The 25,170-nt window shown below is 37.9% G+C and overlaps 1 protein-coding gene across 1 annotated transcript in view; it reads left to right on the top strand.

Annotated features, from left to right (window-relative positions):
- Positions 1 to 25,170, top strand: part of Glra2 (glycine receptor alpha 2) — a 246,604-nt gene that overhangs the window by 80,637 nt on the left and 140,797 nt on the right. Inside the window, exons 6-7 of the mRNA XM_055606743.1 lie at positions 21,778 to 21,860; positions 24,366 to 24,503. Of these exons, the coding sequence (XP_055462718.1) occupies positions 21,778 to 21,860; positions 24,366 to 24,503 (221 nt within the window). The remainder of the gene's footprint in view (positions 1 to 21,777; positions 21,861 to 24,365; positions 24,504 to 25,170) is intronic.

The raw sequence follows: 25,170 nt of genomic DNA, 5'->3' as shown, positions 1-25,170 counted from the left end.
GCAAAGATTAAATAATTTTCCTTCTGTTATGCCATTTAACATATCTGGAATACCACCAGAAGAGGAGACCCACATTTTTAGTAGTGGGTTTTCCCATGTCAATTAAGACAACTAAGACAATTCTTCCATTGAGATTCCATGTTCAGGTTATTTTAATATTTTTGCAAGTTGACATTTAAAACCAACTGTCACACTCTCTCAAACCATCAATAATTACAGAATTGTTTCTGCACAAAACATCCACATATTACCAAAGCTTCTGTTTTCCTCATCCTCAACCCTTTGCATGAGCTAAAATATACCTTTTTATGGCACTGGAGATAAAATGCCTATAAATCCTGTTTGATTTAGTTCCCAGTTATAGGTGTTGATGATTCAGTCTCCTACTTTCCCCATAGTGATAGAGTTGTAATAGAAAACCCATGAGGACTGACATTCCTTGTCCCTCTACTAACACATTGCAGATACCACCGAGAGTAAGTAGAGTATAGGTTTCTATACAGACACCCAACTGTGCCCCCTAAACAATCCTGTCTGATGACAAATTCTATTCACACATAAAAGGACAACTTTTCCCACATTGCCTTCGATTCTTGACTCATACTGGGGCCTGATGCAAGAGCTTAAAAGGATTCTGACTTTTGTTACAGAATGATTTTTAATAGAATAAAATAAAAGAACATTCTTTATTTAGATGCCAGAACTAGAAATAAAATGTACACTGAACTGAGACTTACCTAAATGTTTCCATGATGATGCTGTGGTTATTTTACTCAGTTTTGATGAGCCCTGCAAAACACATATTTGTTAGTTATGAAAAGCTGTAATCATTTTTCTCTATGCACAGCTAGACCATGTTTCTCTTTATATCTTACAATCCAGGAAAATATATCCTCGTTTTGTAATTCTGTCTCCAAATATCCAAGAGTTTTGTGACTTGACTTAATGCAGTAGTTAATGAGTTTAACCTAAGCACTTACACCAGAATTAAACAGTAAATCAGGGAAGTGCTGTGAAATGCCATGGAAACCACATGAGTTCATTCTTTTTTTTTTTAAATCTTTTATTTTTTTATTAATTACACTTTATTCATTTTGTATCCCCCCATGAGCCCCTCCCTCCTCCCCTGCCGATCCCACCCTCCCTCCCCTTTCTGCATGCATGCCACTCCCCAAGTCCACTGATAGGGGAGGTCCTCCTCTCCTTCTTTCTGATCTTAGTCTATCAGTTCTCATCAAAAGTGGCTGCATTGTCCTCTACTGTGGCCTGGTAAGGCTGCTCCCCCCTCAGGGGGAAGTGATCAACGAGCAGGCCAATCAGATTATGTCAGAGGCAGTCCCTCTTCCCATTACTATGGAACCCACTTGGACACTGAACTGCCATGGGCTACACCTGTGCAGGGGTTCCAGGTCATCTCCACAAATAGTCCTTGGTTGGAGTATGAGTCTCTGGGAAGTTCCCTGTGTTCAAATTATCTTGTTCTGTTGCTCTGCTTGTGGAGTTCCCGTTCCCTCCAGCTCTTACTATTTCCCACTTCTTACATAAAATTCCGTTCACTCTGCCCATCAGTTGGCCATCAGGCTCAGCATCTGCTTTGACAGTCTATACTGCAGAAGCTTTCAGAGGCCCTCTGTGGCAGGTTTCAAGGTTGTTTCCTGTTTTCTTCTGGCTTTCAGAGGCCCTCTGTAGCGGGTTCCGTAGTGCTGGAAGTCCTTGCTAGAGCAATAAGACAGTCGAAGGAGATCAAGGGGATACAGATGAGTTCATTCTTATAAGAGACAAGTAAGTTTGTGAGAGTGGGAAGAACTGGCATGGACTATACTGGTGGATTGAGCAGGAGTTGAGCCAAGTGGTATGAAGAAGGTACTTTTGGAAAGGGCCTTCAAAATGGAGCAGATGAGGATAAAATTATGAAGTCATTGAAAGTATGTTGTATACATAAAATTTTCATATTTTCTGGAAAGCTCTATTAAGTTCCAGACTGAGTTCATAAATACAATATACAATATATTGTTTCATATGAAACTCAGTTAGGGCAGTTATATGCACAGTTGAAGGAAAAGAAGAAATTGTTCAGGAAAATATATAGAAGCAAAATAACTACTTGTCTTTAGCTTCATCCAGCTGGTCTCCCAATAGAAAGATTTACCTGCATTTGGAAGAAACTTTCCACTGCATTAACATTCATCAGTTTGCTCTCCAGGTAATGATGTAGAAACAAAATAACAAGATGGTATCTTGGGACAACATGAGAGTCCCACTTTCTTCCCTCATTTAATCTGTCCACCATGATCGGGAAAACAAGTTTCTCCAGCCTCTCCAGATCATCATCATGACTCAGTTTCCTCTCCAAATGGGACCTAACCATGAGAGAAGACAAAATTCAGAGTTCCATCATTATAACAACTTTTCTCTTCTTCCCAAACCACAAACTCCTTCCTGATGAATTAAAATGATTTCTCATGTTCTATACAGCTTGAGAAAAAGAAGAACTTCATCTTTTCAAGGTACCTGCTTCAAACTACATTTAGAAATTGGAATCCTTCTCTTCCAAAGTAAATATCCCACTCTAGAAGTGATAAATCTTATTTGGAAGCAGAAAATGGAAGATTAAAATACCTGTGGTTCAGTAGGTGGCCTTTAAAATGTTCAATGATACTCTGAACTATCACAAATGCTAAGCAATTTCACAATCACATTAGCCCCAACCATTAGCCTCTGAGTCTATGAACAGAAGAAACTGTGGGGAATTTTGAGAATGCTAAGACTTACACAGTTTTATGTAATTTTACAGAGATGGCTGACTAGCTCCGCAATTGGCTACAGATGCACTTACATATCTAGCCAATTGCTCTTTCAAGACATATAAATTATTTTGGTGCATTCTCCCAGACTATATTCTAGAGCAGTAATTCTCAATCTTTCCTTAATAAGGTTCCTTATATTGTGGTGACCCCCAACCATAAAATTATTTGCATTGATATTTAATAACTGTATTTTTCTACTGTTATGAATTGTAATGTAGATATTTTTGGAGACAATAGTTTGCCAAAGGGGTCACAACTCATAGGCGAAGAACTATCACTCTAGAAGAAATACACTGCATTTTAAAAGGGGGAAGTTTTGTACATTTGCAAAGGTTGATAATCTGTCTACAAGGTACACCACGTTTGAAACATTTAAAACTACAAACAAACATCTGTACTATCGAAGTTGTGATGTGATCATTGGACAGTAATTAAAGACAGATAATTAGGTCTATAGATAATTATGTACTTTTCTATACTCCTGGAGCATAGCTATTGATAATAACTGAGTTACTTCAAAGAACAATAAAACAACAACAAAAGGTGTCTCATTTCAGTAGGGGTATTGACTAGTCAGATTAAAGATATAAAGCAGAAAGTAAGCTAGGCCATGAATGATAAAATGTTATGGAAATAAATGTCAGTTATGAGGGCCAGGAGACTTGGATTCAGATACAATATTACTAAGTAACTGTATGAATTCATTTAACATTTCTCAGAACTGTAATATTTTTCAGTTACCCATTCATACTAAAGGTGCAATGATTTTTTTAAAGGTAAAAAAAGGAAGTGAGAGACAATTCTACCTGCCACCCACCCTAAATTATACAAGTATATATTTTCTAATCAGTGCCTAGCACATCCAGATTCCATTCAATTTCCACACTTTGAACAAATCAAGTACTTTCTTTGTCTTTTGTTTTCTATGTCGGGGGAAGCAAATACCTAATAATGGAAGTGATAATTGCATCTTTTTTCAGAAAATAATTAGTATGGTTCTGGATATCCCACTTTAGCTTTTTGCTAAAAGTAAACTTGGTTCACACTTAAGAGAAGTAGAAGGTTGGAAATGATGAAGCTTGGGGCTGAAAACAATAAATTTGAAACAAATAAAACAATTCAAAGAATCATTGAAACCATGAGCTGGTCCTTTGAGAAAATCAACAAGATAGACAAAGCCTTAGCCAAACTAAGAAGCAGAGAGAAACTATCCAAATCAGCAAAATTGGAAACAAAGAAAGGGGGACATAATGACGGACATTGAGGAAATTCAAAGAAACATTAGGTCTTACTTCAAAATCTAATGTGCAACAAAATTGGAAAATGTAAATGAAATGGACAATTTTCTTGATATATTCCACTTACCAAAGCTAAACCAAGATCATATAAATGGATTAAACAGTCCATATCTCCCAAGGAAATAAAAGCACTCATCAAAAGTCTTCCTGCCAAAGAAAGCCCAGCGCCAGATATTTCTGCACAGAATTCTACCAGACATTCAAAAAAGAGCTGACACTAATACTCTTCAAACTGTTCCACAAAATAGAAACATGAGGAACATTACCAAACTCATTCTGTGAAACCACAGTATACTTGATACCTAAACCACACAAAGGCACAACAAAAAAAGGAAAACTTAGGACCTATCTCTCTTATGAACATTGGTGTAAAAATACTCAACAAAATTCTCCCAACCCTATTTTTACACAATGGAATACTACTCAGCAATCAAAAAGGAGGAAATCATGAAATTTGCAGGCAAATGGTGGGATCTAGAAAAGATCATTTTGAGTGAAATATCCCAAAAGGAGAAAGACAAACACAGTATATACTCACTTACATAGACCTATAAGATATGATAAACATAATGAAATCTATACACCTAAAAAAGATAATCAAGAGAGCAGACATGGGGTAAGATGATCAACCCTCATTTAGAAAGACAGATGGGATGTGCATTGAACATATGACAGGAGTCTACTGAGAGCATCGGAAAGACTCTAACTAGCAGTGTTTTCAAAGCAGATACAAAGACTCATGACCAAACCTTCAGCAGAGTACAGGGAATCATATGAAAGAAGGGGAGTTAGTCTGATGGGGAAAGGATAGGAGCTCCACAAGGACCAAATAATCTGGGCACAGGGTCTTTTCTGAGACTGACATTCAACCAAGAACCATGCATGGATATAACCTAGAACCTCTGCTCGGATGTAGCCTGTGGTAACTCAGTAACCAATTGGTTTCCCATAGTGAGGGGAACAAGGACTATTTCTAACAAGAACTCAATGGCTGGCTCTTTGACCTCCCCCCCCACCCAAGGGATGAGCAGTCCTGTTAGACCACAGAGGAGGGTTTTGCAGCCAGTCCTGAAGATACCTGATAAAACAGGATCAGATGAATGGGGAGGAGGTCCCCCCCATCAGTGGACTTGGAAAGGGGCACAGTGGAGATGAGGGAGGGAGGATGGTATTGGGAGGGAATGAGGGAGCGGGATACAGCTGGGTTACAGAGTTAATAAAATGTAACTGATAAGAAAAAAATAAAATTAAAAAAAAAGCAAAATTTAAAACCTAAAAAAAAAGGTCTCCCAAACCGAATCCAAGAACACATAAAAGATATCACCCACCATAACCAAATAAGCTTCATCCCAGGCATGCAGGGCTGGTATACAGAAATCCATTAATATAATCTACCACATAAACAAACAGAAGGGAAAAAATCACATGATCATCTCCTTAGATGCTGAAAAAGCATTTGAAAAAAATCAAACAGCCATTCGTGTTTAAAGTTTTGGAGCGATCAGGGGTATGAGGCACATACCTAAATATAGTAAAGACAATATACAGCAAGCTATAGCCAGCATCAAATTAAATGGAGGGAAACTTAAATCAATCCCACTGATATGAGGGAAAAGGCAAGGCCACCCACTCTCTCCATATCTCTTCAATATAGTATTTGAAGTCCTAGCCAGAGCAATAAGACAATTAAAGGAGATCAAGGGAATACAACTTGGAAAGGAAGAAGTCAAAGTATCACTATTTGCAGATGATATGATAGTATACACTAATGACTCCAAAAATTCTACTAGAGAACTTCTTCAGCTGATAAATACCTTCAGCAAAGTGGCTGGATACAAAATTAACTCAAAAAAAATCAGTAGCACTCCTGTATACAAAAAACTAAAGGGCTGAGAAAGAAATTATGGAAAAAAACATATTTTACAATAGCCACAAATAACATAAAGTACCTTAGTGTGGCTCTAACCAAGCAAGTGAAAGACCTGCATAAAAAAATAAAAAATAAAAATAAAATAAAAAACTTCAAGTCTCTGAAAAAAGAAAATCTAAGAAGATATCAGAAGACAGAATGATCGCCCATGCTCATGGATCAGTACGATTAATATAGTGAAAATGGCCATCCTATCAAAATCAATCTACAGATTCAATGCAATTCCCATCAAAACACCAACACAATTCTTTACAGAACTTGAAAGAATAATTCTCAGTTTCATATGTAAAAACAAAAAATTCAGAATTGTTAAAACAATGCTGTACCTAACAGATATTCTGGAGGTATCTTCATCCATGATCTCAAGCTGTACTATAGAGCACCAGTAATAAAAACTGCATGGTACTGGCATAGAAAAAGAATGTAGGATCAATGGATTGAATAAAAGACCCATAAATAAACTCTCACAATAATGGATTCTTGATTTTTGACAAAAAAAATACAATATAATACAATACAATACAATACAATACAATACAATACAATACAATGGAACAAACATAGCAAATTCAAAAAATGGTGTTGTTCTAACTGTATGTCTACATGTAGAAAAATGCAAATAGATCCATACTTATCATCCTACACAAAACTAAAGTCCAAATGCATCAAAGACCTCAATATAAAATCAGACATATGAAATCTGTTAAAAGAAAAAGTGGGGAAGAACCTTGAACTCATTGGTACAGGACACAACTTCTTTAACAGAATACTAACAGCACAGGCTCTAAGATCAACAATCAGTAAATGGGATATCATGAAACTGAAAAGACACTGTTGTCAGAACAAAAGGACAACCTACAGATTGGGAAAGGATCTTTACCAACCCTATACCTGATAGAGGGCTAATATCCAGCATGTATAAAAACTTAAGAAGTTAAACACTAATGAACCAAGTAATCCAATTTTAAAAATAGAGTGTAGAATTAACATGAAATTCTCAATAGAGGAACATTGAATGGCAGAGAAACACTTAAAGAAATGTTCAACTTCCTTAGTCATCACAGAGATGCAAATCAAAACTACCCTGAGATTTCACCTTACATCCATAAGAATGACTAATATCAAAACTCAAGTGCCAACACATGCAGGAGAGCATATGGAGAAAGCGGAATCCTCCTCCATTGCTGGTGGGAATGTAAACTTGTACAACCACTTTGGAAATCAATCTGGCGGTTTCTCAGACAATTAGGTATAGTGTTACTTCAAGATCCAACTGTACCACTCCTAGGCATATATCCAAAATATGCCCATATACACAACAAGGACATTTCCTCAACCATGTTTGTTATAGTTCTATTCCTAATAGCCAGAATCTGGAAAAAAAACCTAGATGTTTCTCTGTGGAGGAATGGATAAGAAATTGTGGTATATTTATGACAATGGAATTCTACTCAGGTATTAAAAACAAGGACGTCGTGAAATTTGCAAGCAAATGGTGGGAACTAGAAAAGGTCATCTTGAGTGATGCAGCCCAGAAACAGAAAGACACACATGTTATATACTCACTCATAAATGGTTATTAGACATATAATATAGGATAAATATACTAAAATCTAAACTCCTTAGGAAGCTAAACAACAAGGAAGACCCTAGGAAAAATGCTCATCCTCATTCAATAGAATAAATGCGATAGAGAGCAGAAACAAGGGAAAACAGGGAACAGGACATGAACCTGCCATACAGGGCCTCTGAATGACTATAAACATGGAGGTATTAAAGCAGAGGCTGAGACTCACTGCCAATCTTTGGGTAGAATGCATGGAATTTTATGAAGGCAGGGGGAGATAGAAAGACCTGGAAGGGTCAGAAGCTCCAAAAGGAGACCAACAGAACCATAAAAACTAAACCCTTGGGGTCTTGGAGAGAAGCATACCCCAAACAAGTACAATGACTAGGGAGGACCTAAAACCCCAACTCGGATGTAGCCCATAGACTCATTCTCCAAGTGGGTTCCCTAGTAAGGGGAGCAGGAGCTTTCTCTGGCATGAACTCAGTGGCAGGTTCTCTGATCACCTCTCCCTTGTGGGTGCAGACTTGCCAGGCCAAAGAGAAAGATAATGCAACCAGTCCTGATGAGACCTGACTGGCTAGAATAAGATAGAAGGGGAGGAAGACCTCCCCTATCAGTGGACCAGTGGAGGGTCATAGGGGGAGAAGAGGGTGGGACTGTGGGATTGGGAGGAGGCTAGTGTAGGGGCCACAACAGGGATACAAATTGAATACATTTTAATGTATGATAATAACAATAAATAAAATTAAAGTAAGTATCTCAGAAATAGATAGATAAATAAATAAATAAATAGATAGATATATAAATGGATAAATAAATAAATAAATGAATAGATAGATAGATAAATAAATAAATAAATAAATAAATAAATAAGTAAATAAATAAATAAATAAATAAATAGATGCCGAAAAAAGTAAACTTAGTGACTGTCGTGATTTCAAATTGCTATCTCCTGTATGACTGTTCCTGGGTAGAGAGGCACAAACATTTGTCTATTCACCTCACTCCTGTCATTCATGACAGAACACAGAACAGAGAAAGGACTCTATTCAAGGGGAGCTTTGTGATTCAAAGAATTCATCGAGTTTACCTACAGCCACATGGGTATAAGAGCTACTTCCAGGAACATTGGTTCTCAGAAACAGCTGTATCACTGGAATATCCCATTCAAAACGTGGGTATTGATTTATGAAGGCTACATTACTAAAGTTCCCTGCTCAATGGGAGAGCCACTCCATGAAATAGTCTTCTTTCCCTTGTACTTGTAGTCCATGGGCCAGGAGATCATGAGTCCAGATGAGGCATGGGGTGAGCGAGCAGTATATTTTCCATAGGGTATATGATGAGTAAACTCAAAGTAGAAATATCAATATAGTGTTTACATAAGGATGAGTTTAATTATTTTATTCTTTCCCCTCGTCTGGCCAGATTTGGGCTATAATTATTTTGTTGTGTTTTAAAGGAGAGCTCCTTGTGTGTGTGTACCTTCATTTTCAGCTGCATCAACTGAGTAGTTCAAGACACCTTTTTCTGGATTTAGGATGTTACTCAGTGTGAGTGCTTATCTAGGTCCCAAAGATAGGTCCCTAAGTCCATTCATTTCAGAGGAATGATTTACTTTATAAAAAATGTTTATGTAAAGGAAAATAAGACTCTTTTAATGGAGTCTTGGAAAAAACATTTAAAAGTTGAAGAATACTGGGTGTGGTGTGAAAACCTTTATTCCCAGCACTTGGAGGCAGGGGCAGGCTGATCTCTGTGAGGTGGAGACTAGCCTGGTTTGCATGGTGGATTCTATGCCAGTAAGAACTATACAGTGATACTCTGCCTCAAAAAAAGTTGGAGAATAAACTCGCAATTATTACATATTCCCATGTAAAAGTATAATCTCCTTGTAGAAATTATTAATTTTTAGTTATATATGTCACATTATATCCCTACTGCAGTTTCCTCTACCTTCATTTCATACCTCCTAGTTCTCCCACTACTCACAGGCCCCACTCCCCCTCTGTTTCATTTCAGAGGGGAGAAAGAGAGAGAGAGAGAGGGAGCAGGCTTCCTAGGGATATCAAACTAGTGGCATATCAAGTTACAATAGCATAGGCACAAACCCTCCTATCAAGTCTGGACAAGGAAACTCAGTAGAGGAAAGGTTTCCAAGCACAGTCAAAAAAGTCGGAGATGCCCTCTACCATGGTTAAGAGTCCCATGAGAACAACAAGCTACACAACCATGACATATATGCAGAGGAGTTAGCTCAGACCTATAGAGCATCCAGGATTGCTGCTCCAGTTTCTGTGAGCCTCATGAGTTCTGCTTGTTTAATTCTGTGGGCCGTGCTCTCATGGTACTCTCAACCCTTTTGGCTACTAGAATCCTTCCTCACTCTCTTCTTTGGGGTTCCTCTGGCTTCACCTAGTGTTTGTGTGTCTCTGTATCTGCTCCTATTGGTTGCTGGACTGATAATTTTTTCATGACAATCAGGCTAGCACCAGTCTATGAATATAGCAGAATATCATTACAAATAATTTCACCGACTTTTTCCAGTCATATTTTGTTCTATCCTGGGTCTCTGTGTTATCCAGCCTCTGTACTAGCCATCCACACAGTGTTATACATTGATTCCCTCTCGTGGTATGGCCCTCCAGTTGGACCAGCCATTAGTTGGTCACTCTCACAAATTACCCCACAACCATTGCCCCAGCACATCTTTCAGTCAGGACAAGTTGGAGGTTGAAGGTTTGGTGGCTTGAATGATGCCCCAGGACCACTACTGGGAGGCTTTCCTGATTATAGAGGATGGTTGGTCTGGGCTCCATATCTCCCATTGCTAAGAGACTTTTACTATGGTTACTCTCTTAGATTCCGAGGAGTTTCCATTTCACTAGGTTTCTACATCACTTCCCCACAAATGCTCTCCCAATACTAACCCCACTGCTCAAACCCTTCTGTTATCAACCCTCAGTCCACAAGCACAATTTTTTTTCTATTTCTCTTTCCTAGTGAGATCCATGCTTCCATTTTGAGACCTCTTTGTTAATTAACTTCTCTGGTTCTGGTTCTGTGGATTGTAGCATGGTATGGCTAATATCCACTTATAAGTGAGTACATACCATAGATGTCTTTCTGGATCTGGATCCTCACTCAGGCTGATATTTTTTTTTTCTAGTTCCATCCATAAGCCTGCAATGGCAATTAGAAACCATTTTATTTTTAAACAACTGAGTAATGCTCCAATGTGTACTACATTTTCTTTATCTATTCTTTGGGTTGAGGGACATTTCAGTTGTTTCCAGTTTCTGGCTATTAAGAATAAAGCTATCTACATAGTTGAACAAGTGTCTTATTTCAAGTGTTTGACATAAGGTATCCTCAAACATTGCCAAACTATCCAAACTATTGCTATATACAGTTACAGGCTAGGTGGAGTGCTTTGTTGCCCAGACTCTACCAATATGCTCTCTAGGGTGACCTCAATTATCTTTTTTTTGTCTCATTGTTCTAATACAATCACATAGCAGCCTACCTGCACTATGTGTCCTTCTCTGGTGTAGAAAAAAAATTTTCCCAAAGACAAAGGGTAATGCTCCTAAAAAGTTGCTAACTCCATTCTCAATCTCTCTCTTATTTACTTTATAAAACTTCTTTCTTTTAGCTTATTATTTGACAGTGTAGTCATCCCTTGGGACATGTGAAATAGTGTTTCTTAAAGTAGCTTGTGGGATGTCATCAGTCCTACCTGAACTTCTCATTAAAAGTGCCTGAGAATGTGAATTCTCACAAAAGTCCTTCAGATGATGCTCATATCCACCAAAGATTAACTCAAAATGCTAAAAACAACCGAGCTAGTAGGATATTTTAATGCACTAATTCTCTCTCACTCTCACTCCCTCTCTCAATATGTCAGTCTTATTAATGGTATATATTAAACAGGATTCATTTATTTTATTTTATGTATGTGAATGTTTTGCCTATATGCATTTTGAGTTGTGAGCTGACATTTGGGTGCTGGAAATTAATGCCTGGTCCTTTGGAAGAAAAATTATTTTTAACCTCTAAGCAATCTCCCCGCACCTTTGGGGTGCACCTTTCATGTCAAAGTTGCTCCTAGGATATTTCCACATTTAGGGTCTAAATGGGTTATGATGACATTCTTGTTTAACCCTCACTGTATCCTGTCAAATCATTCCAATACTAGACTGACACATGTTTCAGGAATTTTAGGATACACAGAGGAACAACTTAGCAGATCCAAACATTACAAGTGAAGCCATCCTTATGTTCTCAAGAAGAGAATGATTTATATTCTAGAACATTGGACTATAATGCTATCTTAGTTAGTGTTTCTAGTGCCATGCTAAAACACCATGACCAAAAGCAGCTTGTGGAAGAAAAGAGTTTATTTGGTTTACAGCATTGTAGCCCATCATCCAGAGGTGTAAGGGCAGAAGGTCAAGGTAGGAACCTTGAGATGGGAACTGAAGCAGAGACCATGGAGGAGTGCTGCTTTCTGATTTGCTCTTCATCCCTTGCTCAAACTTCTTTCTTATAGGACCACCAGTCCCAGTTGTCCCCACCACAGTAATTTTGGCCTTCCTACATCAATCAGGAAAACTTCCTACAGACTTACCAACAAGCCAGTCTTATGGAGGCATTTCTTCAACTGATATTCTTCCATCCCAGATGACCCTAGCTTGGATCAAATTGACATAAAAACTAGCCAGTGCATAGCCTTTATGGGGTGGGGTGTAATAACTAAAAGATCTTTATGCGCCATTTGCCAGGAAGTCTATCATTTTAAAAAATTCTATTACTTGTTCTTTAGGTTTTCATCAGAATCAAGAGAGTAGATTCACCTACAAAAGGAAAGTCTTTACTTTTATACTTCAGAATCACAGAAATATCAAGCAGCATGATTATGAGGGTAACAAGGAAGCCAGGAGATTCAGTGAATAGCTGTTTTATGAGTGAGTAAGCTGTATCTATCACCAGATCTCTGAAGTCATGTCAGTTCTGATGCCTGAGAAATTATGAAACTAGTACTTTTAAGGAGACACAAGACCACTAAAAAGTCTGGCCAATTCTGCCGGCTAAAAAAAAAAAAAAAAAAAAAGGGAGAATAATATCTAAGTAACAGGTTCCTTTCTGAAACAGAAAACATGGTAGATGAGAAGTCAACAGTCTTTGGTATCAGTTTAAGTATGGGAGTTTGTGAGCATTAATTTGGTTATCTCAAAATCAGGGACAAGTCTGTCTGCCTTATATGATGGTTCTCCACGATTATATGAGAATGAGAATGCTTGACCTATAGCAGGCAACCAGAAATATCATGAATCTTTGTATTTCCATTATGATCCATTTTTAAATAAATATTTTGGTATTAAAAGAGCACCATATGTAGTGTCCTCTCTGAAGTACCCATGTGCCATGGTTTGCTGTGCACAAAACATGACCCCTAACAGAAGAACAATAACAATATCCAGGAAGCTCTATTCCCTTCCTGAAAACAGAAAGATCCTCTGCCCTTTTTAAACAAGACAAATTAGTGTATCCACTAGATCTAACTCTTCCAGAATAGCACATTGCAAACATTTGCTTTATGGAAAGCAGATAACACATTAAAATGTGCATTTCTACCTGAAAGTCCACATTCTCTTCTAATGGTATTTTTTTTCCCTTAGAACTCTACCTAGCAGTGTTTCAAAGCAGACACTAAGACTCATAACCAAACCCTCGGCAGAGTGCAGGGAATCATATGAAAGAAGGGAAGTTAGTATGATATGGAAAGGATAGGAGCTCCACAAGGACCAAATATATCCGGGCACAGGGTCTTTTCTGAGACTGACACTCAACCAAGGACCATCTATGGATATAACCTAGAACTTCTGCTCGGATGTGGCCCGTGGTAGCTCAGTAACCAAGTAGTTTTCCAAAGTAAGGGGAACACGGATTATTTCTAACAGGATCTCAAGGGCAGGCTGTTTGACCCCCCCCCCCCCGCCAGGGGAGGAGCAGTCTGTTAGGCTACAGAGGAGGACTTTGCAGCCAGCCCTGAAGGTACCTGATAAAACAGGGTCAAATGAAAGGGGAGGAGGTCCTCCCCTATCAGTAGACTTGGAAAGGGGCAGGGAGGAGACCAGGGAGGGAGTGCGGGGTTGGGGAGGGAATGAGGGAGCGGGATACAGCTGGGACACAGAGTTAACAAAATGTAACTAAAAAGAAAAATAAAATTAAAAAAAAAAGAACTCTTACTGGAATAGTTCCCCAGTTCTAACACTTAGCTTCTTATGAGTCATAATTGCTTTAAGACTCAAGAACCATCCTGTCTGCCATCACGTTGTTGTTTTAAATTATTGATTTCCATTGTTCTCACAATGCATGACCAGCCTTGGTTTTGGACCCAGCTGCCTAATTGTGGCTCATGGACAGACAGTACATTTTGGCACTTTGCTTAGGATTTATTCAGTTTATTTTTAATGAAAAATCTGCTAGCAACTAACAAGCTTTCCTGCATTCCTTTGATAGTCCTGTAATTTAGTTACACTCTGTGGGCTCTGATAACCAGACTTCTCCCTTTTAAAACCATTGTTATTCCCTGGTCCCATAGAATGAAAATCTGAAACTGTCCCATAGGGTTCCAGGGTGCTGATTAATTCATTTGTTTAACAAATATTTCTTGAATTCATATTTGTGCAAGGAATAGTTTTTAGACTGTGAAAGAAAAGTCTAGCCTTTATGAACTTGCATAGTAGTAAAGGAGAAACATCACAAAATATTAAAAAAAATACAAAACAATATTTTATTTAAAACAAGATAAAGATAATAAACTATTTAAAATATGTTAGCTACCAATAATTTAAGCTTTGAGCAAAATATAACCTCAAGAGTTGGTTTTATGAGCTTGGTGAACTGAATAGCAGAGGAAAGAAAACATATGGAAGGTGGGGAAATGGGGTTTCTGTATTTTGCTTTATTCTTTACCTTTGAAGTCTAAATGTTTCTTCACCTTATTGCTCTCACTAAAGATCTATGGCCTCTGGGACTTTTGTGGGTGTTTCTCTGAATATGTATGTACATACATATGTGTGCATTGACAGTAGGAAAATGAATGATAATGCTTTAGGAAATGAGTTCAGTAACAGAAATAAAAAGGAAGAAGGCTGATAGGGGAGGTTCTCCTCTCCTTTCTGATCTTAGTCTATCAGTTCTCATCAAAAGTGGCTGCATTGTCATCTTCTGTGGCCTGGTAAGGCTGCTCCCCCCTCAGGGGGAAGTGATCAATGAGCAGGCCAATCAGATTATGTCTGAGGCAGTCCCTCTTCCCATTACTATGTAAACCACTTGGACACTGAACTGCCATGGGCTACACCTGTGCAGGGGTTCCAGGTCATCTCCACGAATAGTCCTTGGTTGGAGTATGAGTCTCTGGGAAGTTCCCTGTGTTCAAATTATCTTGTTCTGTTGCTCTGCTTGTGGAGTTCCCGTCCCCTCCAGCTCTTACTATTTCCCACTTCTTACATAAAATTCCATTCACTCTGCCCATCAGTTGGCCATCAGGCTCAGCATCTGCTTTGACAGTCTATACTGCAGAAGCTTTCAGAGGCCCTCTGTGGCAGGTTCCAAGGTTGTTTCCTGTTTTCTTCTGGCTTTCAGAGGCCCTCTGTAGCGGGTTCCGAGGTTGTTTCCTATTTTCTTTTTCTTCTGATGTCCATCCTCTTTGCCTTTCAGGATGGGGATTGAACATTTTAGTTAGGGTCCTCTCTTTTGCTTAGGAGAACCTCCCCTATCAGTGGACTTGGGGAGTGGCATGCATGCAGAAAGGGGAGGGAGGGTGGGATCGGCAGGGGAGGAGGGAGGGGCTTATGAGGGGGATACAAAATGAATAAAGTGTAATTAATAAAAAATTAGAAAAAAAAAAAGGAAGAAGGCTGTCTAAAGATCATTGTGTTTAGGTTCAATGGTCTTTGTATTTCAGGTTACAGAGAAGGGAAAAATTTCGCATGCTATTAACAGTGTTGGCTAGTGTGAAGCTTGAGTTTCAGAAAAAAATTGGAATAAGTGAATTTTAAATAAAATATTTAACTCTGAAATTCACCAAAATTTATCACATTTTATTACTGGTTTTGTTTTTTATATATGATTTTTTAAATTTTAGTTTTTATATTAATTACAGTTTATTCATTTTGTATCCGAGCTGTAGCTGTCTCCCTCATTACCTGCCAATCCCACCCTCCCTCATCTCCTCCAATGCTCCTCTCCAAGTCCACTAATAGGGGAGTTCCTCCTCCCCTCCCATCTGATCCTAGCTATTTAGCTTTTTTAAAACTATCCACATATGTAGAGCATATCCTTATCTAATTTTATTTTTTTCTTCTTTCATTATATATCCTCATTGAACCCCCCCTCCCTCAACTCCCCCAATCCCACCCTCACTCCCTCTTGCTCTCATCCCCATTCTCTAGTCCACTGAAAGGGGGAGTTTTTTACAAGAAACTTGTTTAGTGCAATTTCTGAATCTTGGTACAAAATAATAATCAGTTTAAAAATTTTAAATCATATTTAATCTCGCTATTTGATGCCAGGCCTCAGAGGAAGAGGATGCAGGCAGTCCTAATAGGCTAGGTTCAGTTGGTAGGGGAAGAGGGCTCCCCTTTCTGAGGACTAGGGGAGGGCAATGGTTGGTAAGAGGGAGGGAGGGTGAGATGCAGAGAAAACAAGGGGAGGGGGCCATGATCAGGACATAAAGTGAATAAATAAAAAATAAAAATAAAACAAACAGGAAAAATGAGGTGATACTTATTTGGGGGGGTGGTTCTGGTTTGGAAAGAAAGTACAGGGAATGTTCTGGGATTATGTGAGTGTTATAAATCTGGATCAGACTGTTTACCAAAGAAGGTAGATATCAATTTGAAAGGTCATCAAACTGCAATTTTATATTTCTGTCATTTTACTCTGTACAATATATATGCCAAAGAAAAAGAGGAGAAAGAAATTAAAAAAAAACTAGGTCTCCAGGTGCATGTTAAACCAGACATCGTAAATTTGGGACTCTGCAATCTATGCAGGACCAATTAGATTTTACAGTCCCTTCCCATTTGCTCTCCCAACAACATGATTTAACTAAGTGTACAGCTACTAACCCTCTGACTATTGGTGCTCATTTTGTTCCAAATGTAAAACCTATCTTGAAAGGAATGTAGGTAAGCAAAAGGGAAAAAAATACCACTCAGTGAGCTTTCATCTGAGACAGGATTCACAGATAGCTTCACGTTTGTGGAGAATTTTTCTCAGTGTGTTCAGTCATCTGTGCTGTTAATAAAATTCTGTGTCCCTGTGGGATTGTTAGATCTGACACAAAGGCAGGAGTAATTATGTGAGAGTTTCTCTGCTTTCTGAACAAATGTGGACATTTCACTTTGCAAAAGAATCCAGTGCACATAGCCTATAATGATGAAGAGCAGAACTGACTTGTCACAAATAACAGCTGTGTACTCTTTAAACTACATCCACTTCCATTATTATTACATTTTAATTGCTCAAAGATAAAGCTTTCAAGATTATAATGTACTTTTCAGATTTTCTGGTGTTGATTAACTTTAATTATCCATACCACCTAATTATTGTTATAAGCCAAACAGGTTAGTTTTTTCCTTTTCAAACTGAAAATATATAGTTATGTACATATTTGTGGGGCAAAAGTAATTTTATGATTTATAACTACAATATGGAGTATTTAAATAAATCTAGTTAATTGATCATCACCTCAAATATTTATTTTGTGGTGAGAACATTTGGAATTCACTTTCAGCAATTTTGAAATGTATAAAATATTACTCATTCAATTCAAAATATTGTGCAGTAAGTCTTACAAAAAATCATTCCTTCTGCCTAATTAAGACTTAATAAGTGTTTACAGTAATATTTACAACAAAAAAGTCAGAGAACATATTATTGTATGATGAAAACATTATCCCTTTGAAAATGAAAAAAAAATAACAAATTAATTTAAACCCATGAAACTTTTTAAGTCAACACTACTCCATGCTTTAAAAATCAGTTATATATTTATTTACTAGCTAGAGGTTTTTCTTATTTTTATTGTCCTAATTTGAAGGGATTATGGTAGCAATAGTAAGAAAACTGCATTTTTTTTCAAAAGAAGTCCTTACACTGGGAAGTATCTATAGATATCCATATATTCATATCTAAAATTTAACTCCAAAATTGATAATTTTTTTTTATGTCTAAAGATGGTATTTTAAGCCTGATGTTTACAACTCAAAAGCACCTTTCCATTGTAACCAAGGAGTTTGGATTGTTAGGTTGCCCTCCAAAAGACAGTTTATTTCTTTAGTAGTGAGGTGCAACACTGGATTTGATAATAAGAGTATAATGAAAAAATACTGAATAAAATAGAATTTTCTAATTTTGCCTTTCAGATAGTATTTTGAAAAGACACTTTTTTCATTTCCTAAAGATGACAAAGCTTATAATGGATTCTATGAGTATTTTTAAGCAATCTTATACTTGTCAACACAGATACAATAAAATAAATAAAGAATAAAAACGAAACAAAAAAACCCACAAATATTTTCAACAACTAAAAATATCTGCTTTTAACATAAGGATGCATTTGTTTCCAAGACTGAAAACATTTTTCCCATAATTTTTGTTTTGTGTTGTACTTGTCTCTATCACTGCTGTATTTTAATACATCTGACAACCGTCAACATGGACTCTTTATTCTCCATTCAAATAACAATCTTTCATTACTTTAAAATGTGTGATGCTTGTGGGGCTCCTGCCGCCTCTATGTCCTTCTATACCACCTTTCTTCCATAAGACTCCCTGTGCTCTGCCAGAAGTTTGACATGAGTCTCAGCATCAGTTTTGATGCCCTATTGGGTGGAGTCTTTCAGAGGACCCTCTATAGTAGACTCCCATCCTGTTTCCTGTCTTCCACTGGTTCTGGTGTCTATCCTCTTTGCCATTCTGAATGAGATTTAGGCATCCTCCTTAGGGACCTCCTTAGTGTTTAGCTTCTTTTTGTCTGTAGATTTTAATATGGTGATCCTATATTATATGGCTAATATTTGGTTATCAGTGAGTGTATACCATGCCTGTTTTCTGTATCTGAGTTACCTCTCTCAGCATGATCTTTTCTAGTTCCAACCATTTGCCTGCAAATTTCATGATTTTCTTGTTTTTAATAACTGAGTAGTGTTCCATTGTGTGAATGTGCCATAATTTCTGCATCCATTCCTCTGTTGAGGGACATGTAGGTTGTTTCCAGCTTCTGGTTATTACAGATAAAGCTGGGCCAATAAAGCTAAAAATGTCTGATCCCAGGGGGTCCTGCAAAGACTGATACACCAACCAACAATCGTGCATGGAGAAGATCTAGACCCCCTGCTCAGATTTAGCAGATTGACAGCTCAGTCTCCATGCTGGTCCTCGAGTAAGGGGAGTAAGGGCTGCCTCTGTCATGAGCTTGATTACCTGCTCTTGGATCACTTGCCCCTGATGATTCAGTCTTGCCAGGACACAGAGGAGGAGGATCCAGGCATTCCTGGTTAGACTTAGTAAGCTATGGGCAGATGGGAGAGGAGGAAAGCTCCCCCTTTCAGTGGACTAGGGGAAGGGGATGAGGGAAAAGGGAGGGAGGGTGGGACTGGGAGGAATTGAGGGAAGGGCCTTCAATCGGGATATATAATGAATAAATTGTGGTTCTGTTGCTCCCCTTGTGGAGCTACTGTTTCTTCTAGGTCCATCTATTTCCCCCTTCTTTCATAAGATTCCCTGAACTCTACCCAAAATTTGGCTATGCATTTCAGCATATGTTTTGATACCCTCCTGGGTGGAGTCTTTCAAAGGCCCTCTGTGGCAGGCTCCTGTCCTGTTCCCTGTTTTCTCCCTCTTCTTATATCCCTCTCATTCGCCTTTCTGAATGAAGATTGAGCATCTTACCCAGGGTCCTCCTTCTTGATTAGCTTCCTTAGGTGTACAGATTTTAGTATGGTTATCCTATATCATATGTCCAATATCCACTTATATTTGAGTATATACCATGTGTATCTTTCTGCTTACAGGATACCTCACTCAAGACGATCATTTCTAGATCCCACAATTTGCCTGAAATTTCATGATTTCCTTGTTTTTAGTTGTTGAGTAGTATTCCATTGTGTAAATGTACCACAATTTCTGCATCCATTCCTCAACTGAGGGATATATGGGTTGTTTCCAGGTTCCGACTATTAAAATAAAGCTGCTATGAACATGGTAAAAAATTAAAATAAAAAAATGTGTGCTGCAATTTGTTTGTGTTTGAATAGAGTACAAAATAGACCATACGAAATAAAGAGAAGCAGATTAAGAGGGTAGTTGAGGATGAGCATAATGACAAGGGTGATTAGGGCGATAATGTAACAGTCACACTAAAATTTGGATATGAAAGATGATTGATTTATAATGAGAAAAACAGGTAACTGTTTCCTTCCAGGACTGGAGTCAAATAGGAATAAACATCATACATTTTTCTTCCTAACTTTCTAGATGAGAGACAAATGTTTAGTAAGTTTTAATATCTTGCTTTGGGTACAATGTAGTTTTAAGCAGTATCCCAGAAGCAGAAAGACACACATGGTATATAATCAATTATAAGTGGATATTAGACATATAATATAGGATAATCATACTAAAATATGTATACCAAAGGAAGCTAAGCAAGAAGGAGGACCCTGAGTAAGATGCTCAATCTTCATTCAGAAAGGCAAATGAGAGGGATATTGGAAGAGGGAGAAAACAGGGAACAAGACAGGAGCCTACCACAGAGGGCCTTTGAAAGACTCTACCCAGGAGGGTATCAAAGCAGGTGCTGAGATGCATAGCCAAACACTGAGCAGGGAATCTTACAAAAGAAGGAAGTGATAGAAAGACCTAGAAGGAACAGGAGTTCCACAAGGAGAGCAACAGAACCAAAAATATGTGGGTATAGGGGTCTTTTCTGAGACTGATACTCCAAACGAGGACCATGCATGGAGATAACTTAGAACTCTTGCACAGAAGTAGCCTAAGGCAGTTCAGTCTCCAAGAGGGTTCCCCAATAATAGGAACAGGGACCATCTCTGACATGAACTCATGGACTGGCTCTTTGATCATCTCCACCTGAGTGGGGAGCAGCCATACCAGTCCACAGAGAAAGACAAATAAGCCAGTCCTGGTAAGACCTGATAGACTAGGGCCAGATGGAAGGGGAGGCAGGGCAGGCCCCTATCATTGGACAGGGGCAGGGGCATAGGAGAAGAGGAGAGAGGGAGGGTGGGATTGGAGGGGATGGGGGAAGGGTCTACAGCTGGGGAACAAGGTAAATGAATTATAATTAATAAAAATTAAAAGAATGTAGCCTAGCTTTGTTTATTATCAATTCTAATTCATTTCCTTGAATCTTTAAAGTAAAAAGAATTTTAGAGCAAGAGGTATACACTATTCACGTGAGAAATCAAAAGAAAAATGATGAAAAAGAGATAGTAGCTCAGTGAATGCCCTGATTGATTTAAGACCCAGGTAGAGTTGGCTAGATCTCAGAAAAGTTGGATGAGGAAAGAGAGAAGAGTTAACTTCACTGGGTGCACAGAAATAAAGACTGCATAAGACTTTTTGTTTTGTTTTCACTCAAGGGTTACTTGTTCTATAACTGGAAATCCTAGAATGCATGCCACAATCTGTTGCTAATTCATCCTTCTGGATTGGTAAATGAAAAGTCTGTGAAGCCATCCATTTGCCCATTTGATGGAAGGAGAATCATTAGTTTTTCCTTCACATCATGATACATATATCTGGGTTATAATTCTAAAACATCATAAACCTATGTCTTTGCTCTTTGTGTGCATTTTAACTTGACTCTAGCATCCTTGTGGGAAGTAGTAAGAATCTAGAAGGTGAGAAATATTCAGAATCTAAAGGTTGAAAAATAGAGAGTAAGGGCTTATGATAAAATGTTAAAAATAGGTTGTAAAGTTATCAATGGCTACTCTTCATTAAAACAAAGTATTGACCGAAAGCATACATTTTAATATTTGAATTAATATACTTTGCTAATGGTTAGTGAATTTTTGTCTCTTAAACATTAGATTTATTAGATTTTAAAGTACGTTTCCCTTTTTTGATTTTCAGACTGACCTTGACTTTATCCTGCCCCATGGATCTGAAGAATTTTCCAATGGATGTCCAGACCTGTACAATGCAGCTGGAGAGCTGTAAGTCATTATGATTAAATGACTACGTGTTTGCTGTAACCACTGACTTGCCTATTTTAGTGTGTCAGTAAGAACTGGTCATTCTCTACCAATTTACCAACACTGAAGGGCTTAATGGAGGCTGGGTATTTAAAAGGAGAGGTTATTATCAATACAGCAAGACAACATTTTAGCTCAACATGTTAAATAAATTTCCCTTCCCCCAAAAAATCCCCACCTAATTCTGATTTAGCAAGATTTTCTATGAAATAAAACAGTCACCTTGCATCACCATAATCATTAGCCATCCCAGCCTTTATAAAGAATCACAGTATAATCAGAAAATTGTATTTTTTCCATCTTATACTCATAGAGACCGAAATAGCCAAAAGGATACTGGAAGAAATAAATGATTGCTTTGAGAACAAGCCCTTAGCCATAGAAGGATTCAAAAAGGAAGGGCATGAGGACTGAAGCTCAGTAGGAGTGTGCTTGCCTAAAATGCTCAAGGCCCTGGGTTTGATCCTCAGCAATACAAAAACTATAAATAAATGAATAAGAGGTTGAAGGCCATAAGTTGACATGGAATAAGAGTTGGCATCCTCCTTAAATAAGCAATAGATACATTAGGACATGATTAAGAAAATAGGAAAATGTCATCTACTTTGTCCCCTTTATGCTCTGACTTTGTTGTCACTGAAATCTTTGACATGTACCATAAGTTGCTCATGCCTCCAAGGTAATGGGATTTTCAGTTAAGAGACATGAAATTTCCTCTGGCTTGCTCTTGTCAGTTTCTTTGTTTACAAAGGCAAAAATAATAATAATAACTGATACTGACTTATATGAATGTTAGGAGATTTAATGAGGCAGTGGCAGGAAAATACTTTTAACTTCTTGGTTTAGAAAAAGTGTAATGTAAAAGATTTACCAAAAAGAAATGGTGGCTTCTTTCTAATCATTTAAAGCCACTACAGATTTCCCTTTCATTTTTCTCTGTAAAACAGGACCTATATCTATTAAATGAGACACATCTGAGGTATAAAAAGCTTCAAATAGATTTGCTTTGACCCTTTAAGTGTTTGTTGGAGGTAGTTAAGATATATTCATTCAGATTGGCAGTGGAAGATATAGGTTAGCCATACCTTTTTGGACAATCAATATTTGGACAGGATCTATATTCTTGTTTGCTGCTTTCTATAATTTTGCATTTAAGGTGCTCCAAAGAATTTAGACATCAAATAAATCTGCCATTGATTTCTAGGTAGAGTTGGTGAATCACTATCTTGTATTAAGCAAAACCAAGAATTTGCACTTAATAAACATGCTGCAGTTATTAGTCAGCTCACTCTTCACAGAGCATTTTTTGTCATTACCAGTCTGTTTTCCACAGTTCAAATATCAAGAAAAACAAAAACAAGGAGGGCAAAGAAATAATGAGTGGAAAAAGACAAGCTGTCATTTCTGGGAAGGAGAAATATGCAGACACATTGACATATAATGACTGAATTAGAAAGGCTCTAGGAGACAAAGAACTAACTGATTTACTGAGCCACTAACTATTGTACATTCTATGGTTTCTATGATTCTAGTCATATGACAATAGAACCTTACAAAATAGAGAACCTGTTTTACTTTGTGCAAATAATGAGTGGGCAATTTAGTAACAAATTAGCATATATAGTTGTTCTTGTGGGGTTTGGTTTTGTTTTGAGATAGGGTGTCATGTAGCCTGTTTGACCTTGGGTTAACTTTGTAGTCCAAGAAGACTTTGAACTTATGATCTCCTAGCCTTGACATATCAAGTTCTGCTTCTACAGGCATATGCCACCACTTTCTGTCTTATGTGGTGCTGGGGTTGAAAGTAGGACCTTGTCCATGTTAGACAAGAACTGTGTTAACTGAGCTATACCCTTAGCTCCTGTATCACTGTTCTTGATTTACATATCATAAAGGTCCTCTTAAATGATTTGCCTATATCCCTTCACACTTGCTAAAACGAATGAGAATGTACTCCTGGTAATTAACATAAGTCTCCTACCAGTAAAGCTAACACTACAGAAGAAGCCAAATGTGCAATGGTAATACTTGCATGCAGGCCTATAATGAATTCATTCTCATTAAACATTTCAAAAGGAGTGGTTTCATTTGAAATACTAAGGCCGGCACCATGAATTTTATTGTCTTGTTGAACTGCCAGAGACACAGTTCTTTCAAGCGAAGAAAATCTTCAAAGGGTTTTTGTGTTTGTTTATTTGTTTGTTCTTCAGAGAAGGTTAGTGAATAAGGAGGCTGAAGATAAAAGATACCATAGCTTCTGTTCTCGCGTTATATACACAAAATAATTTAATCAGAAATCCCTTGCTGTGTTCAGTTTCTCTGCATCTGATGACATTAAGTTTGATGACTGCAGCAGCTCTTATTAAAACTGTGCCTAAAACAATTCCCCTGCTTGTCTACTTTTGTTGTTAGATTTTACAGTTTCCTAGAAAAGATACATCATTTGTTATTATTTCTTTCCTCCAGTTGGGTACACCATGAATGACCTGATATTTGAATGGTTAAGTGATGGTCCTGTACAAGTTGCAGAAGGACTTACCCTGCCCCAGTTTATTTTGAAAGAAGAGAAGGAGCTTGGCTACTGTACAAAGCATTACAACACTGGTAAGCTTTTCTTTCATTTGCTAAACTCAAGTGGTCTCCATTTGCATATCAGATCAGCTATCCTATTATCTTAAAAGTTGCCCATTCATAAAGCAAATAGAACTTAAGAGAACACTCAATATGTAGGGTTTCTGTACCCTGTGGAATAGACTTGTGAGTGCAGAAGATTGTCTCCCTCAAACACAGTAAGAGAGCTCTGATCTTACTGAGAGTCTCCTGTCGAATGAGTCTAAAGACAGGTATAGAAGACCTCATTGTGCAGAAAACATAAATCCTGGCTGTTCCTTGCATCCATTCTTCACATTGCATCCTGGCCTTAGTGGAAGAAAGTGTTAATGGCATAGGTCTATGGAAACCCACAAACAGAGATGTGTGCTCTGCAGTGTTGGAGAGCAACCTGAGTCTCTATGAGCATCATCTGGAGAAAATTCAGCTGGTTCTAAAGTTGGGTGCTATCTTTAGCCCTGAAAGACATATGGGGTGGGCAAGGTTGAGGTAGCGGGAAAAAAGTGGGGAACTGTTGTTACCTGGAAGATTGTACTTGGACAGGAAAGCTGATGTATTTGATGGTAAATGCTCTGGTCTTTTGATGACAGGAAGTCTGAGGGTAGAGACAGGCATTGCACTAACTGCCTTGGGTCTGTGGTGGGTAGAACATTCCATAGCA

This window comes from Psammomys obesus, unplaced genomic scaffold (genome assembly GCF_907164565.1).
Source record: "Psammomys obesus unplaced genomic scaffold, mPsaObe1.curated_primary_1811, whole genome shotgun sequence".
NCBI lineage: Eukaryota > Metazoa > Chordata > Mammalia > Rodentia > Muridae > Psammomys > Psammomys obesus.
The sequence above is the reverse complement of the archived record's forward strand: the minus strand, read 5'-3'. Positions and strand labels throughout refer to the sequence as shown.